The 13,194-nt window shown below is 37.7% G+C and overlaps 1 protein-coding gene across 8 annotated transcripts in view; it reads right to left on the bottom strand.

The window, feature by feature from the left end:
- UBR2 (ubiquitin protein ligase E3 component n-recognin 2) overlaps positions 1–13,194 on the bottom strand; it is a 138,134-nt gene that overhangs the window by 73,294 nt on the left and 51,646 nt on the right. For 7 of the 8 annotated variants that reach the window (XM_007972558.3, XM_073005990.1, XM_007972552.3 and 4 more), the window contains 4 exons: positions 9,005–9,125; positions 6,468–6,575; positions 5,548–5,636; positions 4,125–4,223 (listed from right to left, as the gene is read on the bottom strand). In XM_007972558.3, the coding sequence (XP_007970749.2) occupies positions 4,125–4,223; positions 5,548–5,636; positions 6,468–6,575; positions 9,005–9,125 (417 nt within the window). Of the gene's footprint in view, positions 1–4,124; positions 4,224–4,293; positions 4,393–5,547; positions 5,637–6,467; positions 6,576–9,004; positions 9,126–13,194 lie in introns of all 8 variants that reach the window. The other variant, XM_007972547.3, reaches the window with a different exon arrangement.

Here is a 13,194-nt window from a genome sequence, read left to right as displayed (position 1 = left end):
CATATAAAGGTCTTGATTTATGACAAAGGTGCTCCTGAAATGCAACAGGTGAAAAAATATCTTCAATAAACACTTCTAGGTTAACTGAATAACTATGTAGGGGGAAAAAAAATCAAGACCTTACTTCATACAATACACAAAAATGAATTATAGATGGATTGGGAATTTAAATGGGAAAGGCAAGCCTTTAGAAAACATGGGAGAATATCTTTGTGACCCTGGGATACACAAAGATTGTTTAAACAATATACAAAAAGTATGGCCAGGTGTGGTGGATCACCTGAGGTCAGGAGTTTGAGACCAGTCTGGCCAACATAGTGAAACCCCATCTCTACTAAAAATACACACAAAAAAATTAGCCGAGTATGGTCACACATGACTGTAGTCCCAGCTACTCAGGAGGCCAAGGCAGGAGAATCGCTTGAACCCAGGAGGTGGAGGCTGCAGTGAGCGGAGATCGCACCACTGCACTACAGCCTGGGTGACAGAGCAAGACTCCGTCTCAAAAAAAAAAAAAAAAAAAAAAAAAGACAAAATTAGTACATGTTATAATTATGAATTCTGGCTCATTAAGAGACACCTGGCTGGGCGCAGTGGCTCATGCCTGTAATCCTAGCACTTTGAGAGGCTGAGGCAGGTGGATCACTTGAGGCTAGGAGTTCAAGACTAGCCTGGCCAACATAGTGAAATCCCGTCTCTACAATAATTACAAAAACTTAGCTGGGTACGCATGTAGTCTCAGCTATTCGGGAGGCTGAGGTTGCACCAAGCTGAAATCATGCCACTGCACTCCAGCCTGGGGGACAGAGTGAGATTCTGTCTTAAAAAAATAATAATAAATAAATAAAATAAATAAATAAAAGGAGACAGTTAATATTCAGGAAGTAAACAAGACAAGACACAGAGTGGAAACAGTATATGTAGTATATATACCCAACAAAGAGTATGGATGCAGAATCTATGAAAAACTCTGACAAATCAGTAAGAAAAAGGCAGACAACTCAATAGATAATCAAAGGACAACTTTAACAAAGATTCACAAAGGAGTATATACAAATGCCAATAAACATATAAAAAGGAATTCAGCTTCATCATCATCAGAAGAATGCAAATTAAAATCATGAGAAACCACTATGTCCCACTAGAATAGATAAAATCTTAAAAGACTGGTAAAACCAAGTGTTGGTGAGGATGTGGAGCAACTATCACTTTCATACGTTATTAACAGAAGTATGAATTGGTTCAACCATTATGGAAAAGAGTTTGGTAGAACCTATTTAATCTGAATACATATATATCCAGATAGACCAGACAGATACAAGATGGACATATAAAAATCAGTAGTTTTCCTACATACTACCATAGCTTGTTTAAAAATATAAAAAGTTTACTATAGCATCACAAATACAAACATATAACCTTAATTTAAAAATGTTAAGACTAGCTGGGTGTGGTGGCATGCATCTGTGGTCTCAGCTACTTGGAAGGCTGAGGCAGGAGAACTGCCTGAGCCCAGGTGGTCAAGGCTGCAGTGAGCTGTGATCGTGCCACCTCACTCCAGCCTGAGTGACAGATCAAGAACTTTTTTTTTTTTTTTTGAGACGGAATCTTGCTCTGTCGCCCAGGCTGGAGTGCAATGGCTCGATCTCAGCTCACTGCAACCTCCACCTCTCGGGTTCAAGTGATTCTTCTGCCTTAGCCTCAGGCATGCGCCACCACGCCCGGATAATTTTTGTATTTTTAGTAGAGATGGGGTTTCAACATGTTGGCCAGGCTGGTCTCGGATTCCTAACCTCAGGTGATCCACCTGCCTCGGCTAGGATTACAGAAGTGAGCCACCGAGCCCAGCCGAGATCAAGAACTTAAAATATATATATATATATACACATTTATAATGAGAGAACTATGAAGTTTTTACTAAGAACATAAAATAACATTTGAATAAACAAGGACAAATTATATTCCTAGTTGGGATATTCAAAATTGCAAAGATGTTAGTGCTTCCTAAATTAATCTACAAATACAACGTCTTTTCAGTCAAAATTCTAATATGGTTTTTGGTAACTGACAATCTGATTTTATTTCATCTTTTTTTTTTTTTTTTTTTTTTTTTGAGATGGAGTCTTGCTCTGTCGCCCAGGCTGGAGTGCAGTGGCCGGATCTCAGCTCACTGCAAGCTCTGCCTCCTGGGTTCACGCCATTCTCCTGCCTTAGCCTCCGGAGTAGCTGGGACTACAGGCGTCTGCCACCTCACCCGGCTAGTTTTTTGTATTTTTTAGTAGAGACGGGGTTTCACCATTTTAGCCAGGATGGTCTCGATCTCCTGACCTCGTGATCCACCCGTCTCGGCCTCCCAAAGTGCTGGGATCACAGGCTTGAGCCACCGCGCCCGGCCTTATTTCATCTTTTTGAAAAAGGCCTAAGAATAAGCGAAAACATTTTGGAAAATAATAAAGGAGATTTAAGCTATCAGATGAAATGGGATTTAAGATGTCAAAATGGAATATTAAGCTACAAATAATTATTACAACTGTGGTACTGGCATGGAAATGGACAAAAAGATCAATGGAGGAGGGAAGCGCAGATACGAAAACACATAGTATCATCTCAGAGGCTTCTGGAACTCAACCCTGACTAAACTAAAAGCATCACTTTCCCTCTTTACAAATGCTAATCATTCAGCAAGTGGCACAACATCTACTCAGCGGCAAGCCAGACGCTTTCGAATCATCCTTATATTCCTCCTTCAAATCCAACATCCAATTCGTCAGCAAGTCTAACAACCCTCAACCCACTTAGCCAGTTCTGTAGATTTCACCACCTAAAAATATCCCTCATGATTCATATTCATTTTCAGCATCCCAGTTCAAGTTACCATCAGTTTTTGCCTGGGTCATTGCGTTAGCATCTAATTAGGTTTCCCACCCTCACTTTTATCCCCGTCCAAATTTATTCTCCAAATTACAGACAGCATGATCTTTTAAAATCACAAATGTAATTATGTAAGTACCACTTAAAACTCTTTAATGCCTTCTCACGTTCTTAAGACAAAATGCAAAATCCTTAATTTGGCCTATCATAATAGCTCATTAACGGGTAAACAGACTCCAGACAGCTTCCACTGTATTAGAATATATCCTTTAACATACAAGTAACATGGGAAAAAATTCAGTTATTTTTAATATGCCTTATTAATAAAGTAACTATAAAATGCTCTTAAACCTAAACAGTTTCACTCCAGGTTCAAGAATCTTCAAGTGTCCTCGTTTTCCTCTATTTGCCATAGAGGTAATGCTCCCCTACTCCTCCTAGTTTTCTCAATTGCTCGTCCCTTTGCATGGACCTTCCCTCATGCCCTTGCATAAAGGCACCTTTCTTAGAGAAGCCCTGAACTGTGGGAAAAGGTCAGGTCTCTTGTTATTATCTCTCGAACCAACCAAATTTTTATTGTGATTCTGATTAACTATTTATATAACTCTTTCCCACTATGTAAGTTTGATGAGGGAAGGGTCACATTTGTTACTGTTTACTGTTACATTCTCAAAGTCTAGAACTGTGCCCAATATTGGTGTTTCTTAAATTTGCTGAACAAATTAAATATGAATTTTAATTATATATATAGAGCTAAAACATAATGATGTCTTCATGGGCAACTCGTGAAGCTCAGTAAAAGACCACCGAATCATCATGATTCAATTGCCTTAGCTACATCTCCCCTTTTGGGAGGGAGTTGAGAGGAGGACTTCTCAAATTGTGAGACGGTGTACAATATGCTGTCTAATTCTAATGTCAAGGATAATTTGTGAAATCAATCGGCTTAATGTGAACTAATCAGTTCAAAATCTCAGGGAAGTACTATGAGAAATTACAGATTGTTTCCCTCTCCTTCACTCTGAAGAGAAAGTATAAATTAAGTCTAAATGACTTCCCCCGCCCCACCAGATTACTTTGATATTCAAGGTTATATTCTAGTATAAGAATAGTTGAAGGCGTTTGAAGTCTGATTACCCATTAATAAAATACTATTCTTTTCAGGAATATACAGACTTTAGTTCTCTATTATTTTAAGGCTTTACTTCTGTTAATGGAAAACAAGAAAGTTCTTCTAGTCTTTCAGTACTTACAAGTGAAGGAACCGTGAATATCTGAACCGAGAGGTCTGCGACTGAAAACTCTCTGTCGTGGTCATCTGTCACATAATCACTCTGCAAACGCTCATAGTTCTATTAAGAAGGCAAAAAAAGGCAAGGAGTGCCAGCTATCAGTTACAAAGAAAAGGTAAGCACTACTCACCAGAGTAGGTGCGGTGAAGAACTGGACAGACAGAGCAGTCACCGACACTGCTCGCTCGTGATCATCCTCCATAAAATCTCTCTGCAACTGCTGGTAATTCTAAACAACAAGGGGGAGATTCACCTCTAATCCACATTGACCAAATGTTTAAGGATTATAATGAAAAGTCAGTGCTGGAGGAAGTCAAGAAGATAATACTGCTATAAGAACAATAACTGGAATGATTTCTACCAATAGAATCCTGTATAGATATTGATTCACTATGGAATCTGTGGAATACTGATTCTTTCTTCTGGAGCACAATGGCAGTTTACCAGCCCAAGTAGGCAGTAACAGCTACTAAGCTCCCAGGTGTCATTGCACGCCGGTAGAGTTAAACCACAGCAGCATTACACTGTTTCTGATGAAGTCAGACTTTCATTACTTCTGCATCATATCAGAATCATCTGATGACTCTTCCAAAGCATACACGCTTGGGCCCCCATTCTTGGTTGATCTGTTTCAGTAGATTTGAGAATGGAACACAACACATGTATTTTGAAAGAGCTCTCCAAGTGATTCTTATATACTTCCTAATTCAGGTGAATGCAAAAAAATAAGCAGCTAGCTTACGCACATGCTGCTAAAAGGGAGAACTTAATTCAACTATATCAATAACCTAGAGTTTTGAAGAGACCTTGTTTCTTAAAAAAAAAAAAAAAAAAGCAAAATACATGTTTTCTTTAGCACAAAATAGCTGCAATCTATTTATAAAATCAAAGTTTTCTAAATATAATTTTCTAACAAAATATACAGGCTATTTAATTTGGATCATGCCCACCCCCTAAAAAAAAAATCTGTATTTTTTTTTTTAAAGACTAAGACTGCAATGTTAATTTTAAAATGCACAAATATATTTATTAAATCATATCCATATATATGTCATTTAAACTGAGATTAGTTTCCTTATATGAATTTTAATAGAAAATATACCACAATTCACAATGGCATAGGTTTAAACTCTTCATTTATTATTTCATAAACATTGCATAATAGATGGATACTCATGTTATCACAGGAGGTGATGAACAAGAGGTCTCACTGCTATAATTTTATTCTATTGATAGAGAATGAAAAGATTTATTAAGTTTCTTAGAATTTAATATCAACATATTGACATATTACTATTAGATGTTAATTTTTTGAAGCCTAGATATAATTATGGGCATAGTTATTCTATATATAACCTATTTTGAAAATTGAAAAGCCACTTACCTTTGCAAATCGAACAGCAAACAGTTTCTTGTATTTCAAATCCATAAGCAGACTGCTCATGAACAACTGATGATATACGCTTCTAGCACCTTGTAGAAAAAGATCATGGTATAAGATAAAGACACGCCAAACAATTAGATTTCTCAAGTTTTATGTGATCTACAGTGGGGTTTTTTTTTTTTTTTAACTTCTGAGACAGTATCTTGCTGCATTGCCCAGGCTGGTCTTAAACTCCTGGGCTCACACAATCCTCCTGCCTCAGCCTCCCGAAGTGTTGGCATTACAAGTGTGAACCACCATGCCCGGCCAACACAGTTTTTTTTTTTTTTTTTTTTTTTTTAAAAAGAGATAGGGTCTTGCTTTGTTGCTCAGGCTGAACTCAAACTCCTAGCTCAAGTGATCCTCTTGCCTCAGCCTCTTGTGTAGCTGGGACTACAGGCACACACCACTGAGATTGGCTTGTATTTTAAGCCTCAAAAACAAAAGTAAGCCATATATGGTGGTATGCACGTGTAGTCCCAGCTACGAGAGAGCCTGAGAAGGGAGAATTGCTTGAGCCCAGGAGTTTGAGGCTGCAGTGATCAATGATCATGCCACTGCACTCCAGCCTGGGCAACAGAGTGAGATCCTGTCCCTTCAAAAAAGGAGCAAAATACCTGTTTTCCTTAGCACAAAATATTTGCAATCTGTTTATAAAACCAAATTTTCTAAACATAATTCTGTAACAAAATATAAAGTCCATTAAAGTTGGATTATGGACCCCTCCCCCACCAAATCTATATTTTTCAAAGACTAAGACTGCAATGCTAATTTTAAAAAGTAAAAATACATTTGTTAAACATCTTCCCAAATGATAAAGTTTCACATCCCAATTAGTTATATAGGTTCCTCTACACCTTAAAAGTAGTTAAAAGATTCACCTTTCCATAATTTGGAATCACTAAGCATCAGTCTGTCCACTAGAGAAGAGTTTTCACCATCTGGCCCTTCCTGCAAACCAACTTGACATAAAATCCGGCGAAGGCCATCTTTAAATAGAAGGAAAAATAGTAATGAGATAGCAACTTCAAATATTAAAGTGACATTTTAGTAGATGTCCAAATGGATCTGTAGAGTTTTAGGTGTTTTATTAAAGGTCAAATTTATTCAGAAAAAGCAAACATGTTAACTGTGTTATTAATATTTTAACAAAAAGGAAATGAATTTCAAATCTCACATCACACACTACTACTCCTGAATGTCAAAACATATGCCTGTCATAAAGGCAATAATCTCTTGTGCTTTAATGAATTTAATTAAAGAGAAAAACATCCAAAAACCACTTAATATTGTTTTTTAAGCACTAATTAAATCAGATTACAGTAAAAGTGTTATACATTCCATAACTGAAATATAAAACATGCTACCATTTAAAAGGAGGAATGCATGACTTCTGCACTATAATATATACCAGTACATTTTATTAATGTTTCATAAAAAATGCTTCATTCATTAAACAAAAACTTATTGTGGACTTGCCATGTGAGAGACCCTGGAAAACACATTACTACAACCTTTTAAATGTAAACTTTAGAAATGTTCTTCAAATATTAATATAAGCATTAAAATAACCAAAACTTTAACTTGTTCCATACATACACATATATATACACACACATATATACACACATATGCCTGGGATTACAGGCATGCGCCACCACACCTGACTAAATTTTGTATTTTTAGTATAGACGGGGTTTCACACCATGTTGGACAGGCTGGTCTGAACTCTTGGGCTCAAGTGATCCACTTGCCTTGGCCTCTCAAAGTGCTGGGATTACAGATGTGAGCCACTGCGCCTGGTCCTATACTTTATAATTTAAATCACTGTTTTCATCTTTTTCAAGCATGCAAAATAATAAAAAATTTAAAAATGGAATAACTTTTAATTATAAAAGCTATCAAACAGAAATCCTTTAAAAGGCTAAAGAGAAGACCTATGTAAGTATTAAATAGGAATATATAAATTATTGATAAATATCTCAAAGAAAATTTTCAGCAGGACATTACTTCCATTATACTCTTCATTAATACTGTAGCACAACACTTGGCATGCAGGTATCCAATGGAAAATACCAAAATAAAGAATATGCGGCTAAGAAAAATAATTGGAAAGATATTTGTTTATTTTCTTTTAAAAAAAATTTTAGATAGAGACGGGGTCTCCCTATATTACCCAGGCTGGTCTACGAACTCCTGGGCTCGAGGGATCCTCCCACCTCAGCCTCCCAGAGAGTTGTGACTAGAGGAGCGGGCCACCGTGCTGGCCTGGAAAGATAACTTATAAGTTATCTTTTAAAGTAAACACGTTCTCTTAATCTTCCACACCTCCGTATTTTCAACTCTCAGTTCTGTGTAGTAACATTCTTTTTTAAAAGCCTTTCAAAACAAATGTATTCAAATTTTTCTTTACAGTAAACATCTGAATGTCACTTATCCACAGTCTTGCCTGAAGAACAGCATAACAGCTTATACTGATCTCTGTTTTACGCTTTACTGTTACACACCAGGCTTGTATTTTTGGCTGCGGATATGAGGATTCTTAATTCTTACCATTACATAAAGAAAAATGATCGAATTTCTAGACTCTGGAATTTTTTTTTTTTTTTTTTTTGAGATAGAGTTTCACTCTTTTGCCCAGGATGGAGTGAAGCGGTGTGATGTTGGCTCACTGCAACCTCTGCTTCCCGGGTTCAAGTGATTCTCCTGCCTCAGCCTCCTGAGTAGCTGGGATTACAGGCACATGCCACCATGCCCAACTAATTTTTGTATTTTTAGTAGAGTTTTGTCATGTTGGCCAGGCTGGTCTTGAACTCCTGACCTCAGGTTATCCACTCGCCCTGGCCTCCCAAAGTGCTAGGATTACAGGCATGAGCCATGGCACCCAGTTGAAAATTTTTTTTAAAACACAAATTGGTAACTTCCAATTTGCAAACTTTCAGAGTTGCAAGTTATCGGTAACCAAAAGTTGTAGGAGTCCAAACAAAGAAATCAACATTAGTGTTTTATCATTTAAACAGCTAATCACTTAGGTTATTTACAGCAGCATTTTTCCAGCTTACTCAGTAGAAGAGTTCTGCAAAATGCTCCACTAAAAAAAGTTAAAAAAAAAAAAAAAGTTTGTGAAATGTACATTGCATTGCATTAGCATATTAATGTCCTTTACAATTGTTTAAACCAATGTTTCCTGCATTTATTTGAATAGAGAATCCTTTGTGTGCATATAAAAAATATCCAGTATGATAAAATTTGTTAAACATAGGATTTTTTCTTGCATAAAGATATTTTGAAATGGTATTTTAAAATGTAATATCAAAGCAGGAAATTATTCCAGTTGACATTTTTTCCAAAACAGTTTTGCAAGGGTATATTGAGCTCATTTTTAATAGACAATTGGCATGAACTTTTATGAACCTACCTGAATATCCAATAATACTTCCCAGCCAAGACAAAAGTTTCAAACCAAAATTCTGATGTGCGACGATAGACGAATGCATAACTTGAACTTTGAGTGGCTTTGTCTGTCTACTGGTATTTCTCTTAAAAAGAAATGGCAACATTTAAAAATTAACTTAAAAAGCTATCCTACTGGCAGAACAAAGTTATTATTTTTACTTAATATAACCACACCACCATCATCACAGAATTTTTCATGGATGTAAGAAAATCACCATTCTCCTTGCCTTATTTGATTCAGATCCTAATTTTCTACAGGAAATCTTAGGATTCATACAAAAAAACATGAAAGTTCCGCTAGTTTATGAGTAATCTGAATCTTTTTTTTTTTTTTTTCCTTTTTTTGAGGCGGAGTCTCGCTCTGTCACCCAGGCTGGAGTGCAGTGGTGCAATCTTGGCTCACCGCAACCTCTGCCTGTTGGGTTCAAGCGATTCTCCTGCCCTCAGCCTCCCAAGCAGCTGAGACTACAGATGCGCACCATGACACCTGGGTAACTGTTGTATTTTCAGTAGAGACAGGTTTCACTATGTTGGCCAGGCTGGTCTTGATCCCTGACCTCAAGTGATCCACTTGCCTCAGTCTCCTAAAGTGCTGGGATTACAGGTGTGAGCCACTGCACCTGGCCAGTAATCTGAATCTTTAGTCCTATATTTGAAAATCTGCTGTACCAATAAGAAATGATTTAAATGTTTTAGCTTGCTTTATGGCTTTAATTTCTTAACGTAATTATGTACTTATTTAAATAATTTATTGCATAGATGTGATGCTATCAACTTTTTTTTTTTTTGAGACGGAGTCTCACTCTGTCACCAGGCTGGAGTGCAGTGGTGCGATCTCTGCTCACTGCAACCTCTGCCTCCCAGTTTCAAATGATTCTTCTGCCTCAGCTTCCTGAGTAGCTGGGACTACAGGTGCGCACCATCATGCCTGGCTAGTTTTTGTATTTTTAGTAGAAACAGGGTTTCATCATGTTGGCCAGGATGGTCTCGATCTCTTGACCTCGTGATTTGCCTGCCTCAGCCTCCCAAAGTGCTGGGATTACAGGCATGAACCACTGTGCCCAGCCCATGTTATCAATTTTTTTTTTTTTTTTTTTTTTTTAAATCATAGCTAGGCACAGTAGCTCACATCTGTAATCCCAGCACTTTGGGAGGCTGAGGCAGGCAGATCACCTGAGGTCAGGAGTTTGAGACCAGCCTGACCAACATGGTGAAACCCTGTCTCTACTAAAAATACAAAAATTAGCCGGGTATGGTGGAACATGCCTGTAATCTCAGCTACTTGGGAGGCTGAGGCAAGAGAATCATTTGAACTTGGGAGGTGAAGCTTGCGGTGAGCCGAGATCGCACCACTGTACTCCAGCCTGGGCAACAAGAGTGAAACTCTGTCTCAAAAAAAAAAAGGTAAAATACATATAAAACTTTCATCTTAGCAATTTTTATGTGTACAGTTCGGTATTAAGTACATTCATACTGTTCTGAAACTAGTCCCCAGAACTCTTTATCTTGTAAAAGTGAAACTCTACATAATACCTAATAAAGAGCAAGTCCCTGCTATTTTCTTCCCCTAGCACCTAGCAACCACCATTCTGTCTCTTTCTGTGTCTGTGGATATGACAATGCTAGGTAGGTCATATAAGTAGAATCATACGGTATTTATCTTTTTGTTACCAGCTTATTTCACTTAGCATAATGTTCTCAAGATCCAATCATGTTGTAGCATGTATCAGAACTTCCTTCCTTTTTAAGACTAATATACCATTGCATGTATATACCACATTTTGTTTCTCCATTCCTTCATTAGCAGACACTTGGGTTGCTGCTACCTTTTGGCTATTGTGAATTATGGTGCTTGAACAGGGGTGTAAAATATCTCTTTGAAACCTGTTTTCAATTATTTTACAAATATACCCAGAAGCAAAATTGCTGGATCACACGGTAATTCTATTTTTAATGTTTTGAGGAATTGCTGGACTGTTTTCCACAGTGGCTATACCGTTTTACCTTCCTACAAGTAGTGCACAAAGGTTTTAATTTCTCCATATCCTTGCCAACACTTTTTTTCCCTTAGAGACGGAGTTTTGCCATGTTGCCCAGGATGGAGTGCAGAGGCTATTCACAGGTACCATCATCACATACTACAGCCTTGAACTCCTGGGCTCAAGCAATCCTCCTGCCTCAGCCTCCAGAGTAGCTGAGACTATAGGTGCATGCCTATCCTTCTTTATTTATTATTTGACAGAAGCCATCCTAATAGGTGTGAGGTGGTATCTTAGCTGCCTGTATATCTGCTCTGGAGAAATGTCTATTCAAGTCTATCAGCATCTTTTTTTTTTTTTTTTTTTTAAACAGGGTTTCACTCTGTTGCCCAGGCTGGAATGCAATGGCGTCATAACAGCTCACTGCAGCCTTGACCTCCTGGGCTCAAGCAATCCTCTTACCTTAGCTTTCCAAATAGTTGGGACTACAGGCATGCGCCACCACGCCTGGCTAACTTTTGTTATTTTTATTTACTTTTTTTGTAGAAATGGGATTTTGCCATGTTGCTTAGGCTGGTCTCAAACTCTTGGGCTTAAGCAATCTGCCTGCCTTGGCCTCCCAAAATGCTGGGATTACAGGAGTGAGCCGACGTGCTTGGCCAGCACTTTTTTTTTTTTTTTTTTTTTTTGAGACGGAGTCTCACTCTGTCGCCAGGCTGGAGTGCGGTGGCGCAATCTCCACTCACTGCAAGCTCCGCCTCCCGGGTTCACGCCATTCTCCTGCCTCAGCCTCCCGTGTGGCTGGGACTACAGACGCCCGCCACCGCGCCCGGCTAATTTTTTTGTATTTTTTAGTAGAGACGGGGTTTCACCGTGTTAGTCAGGATGGTCTCGATCTCCTGACCTCGTGATCCGCCCATCTTGGCCTCCCAAAGTGCTGGGATTACAGGCGTGAGCCACCGCGCCCGGCCGGTCAGCACTTTTTAAAGAATGTGTTTACCCCTTTTTATTTTTGGTTCGTCCTTTTACTCTCTGTCCATCCGTTCTCTACAACATACATTAACACAGTAAGTTTTTGTATATGTTCTCCATTTACACATATTTAAATACACATATTAAATACATTTCTAAAGATTTGTTTGACTTATGAAAATCAAATACTATATATGCTTTTGTGCATCTTAGCTTTCATTGATTTTTTTCTGTTAACGACTGCATAATTTTCTGTGGTGTGGACTTATTAAAACATCCTTCAGAGAAGGGTATTCATCTTCTCTGTTTCCAGTCCTCTGTGACTACAAAAAAAGCAGTACTGTACTGAACACACTGTGTACACACTTACTGGTACTTGTATTTCTATGAGATAAATTCCTAGGTGAGGTAAAGCTTTAACATGTTACTAGATCATTTTCCTCAAATGCAGCAATTTATTGTTAAGCATGTATTCCTAGTATCTGCATCTCTGCAAGATATTTTATCACCCTAACTTCATGTATATTGACCAGCTAGATTTTCTGTTATTATCTGTCTTTTCATATCCTTTGTCCATTTTCTATTTTATTGTTTGTTTCCTACTTGATAATCTGTAAGTACAGTTTCTGATATATTATTAAATTGAATATGCTGAAACATTAAGGAAGAATTTCTTAAATAAGACACAAAACATACAAATTATAAAGAAAAATATATCTTTTGCTACATTAAAATTTAAAGTTTTTGCTCAATGAAAGGCACTGCAACAAACTTAAATGATTAAGAAAAGGTCAATCCAACAGAAAAAATAAGAATATGAATAGGAAATTTGCCAAAAAGAAAACTTAAATGACCAATAGAATACAAGATATTTTAAAAATCAAGGAAAATGCAAATTTGACTGAAGAAATTTCACACACATCAGATTGGCAACTTTTTTTTTTTTTTTTTTTTTTTTTGCTTAACACAAGATCTTGTTCTGTCACCCAGGCTAGAGTGCACTCGTGTAATCAAAGCTCACTATACCCTTGGACTCCTGGGCTCAGGCAATCCTTCTACCTCAGCCTCCTGAGTAGTTAGCACTACATGTGCGCACCATCATGCCTGGCTAATTTTTCAATTTTTTTTTTTGTAGAGTCAGGGTCTTCCTCTGTTGCCCAGGCTGGTCCCAAACTCTTGGCCTCAAGTGATCCTCTTGTCT

This window comes from Chlorocebus sabaeus, chromosome 17 (genome assembly GCF_047675955.1).
Source record: "Chlorocebus sabaeus isolate Y175 chromosome 17, mChlSab1.0.hap1, whole genome shotgun sequence".
Lineage (NCBI taxonomy): Eukaryota > Metazoa > Chordata > Mammalia > Primates > Cercopithecidae > Chlorocebus > Chlorocebus sabaeus.
Note: the sequence above shows the minus strand (reverse complement) of the source record. Positions and strands in the feature narration are given on the sequence as shown.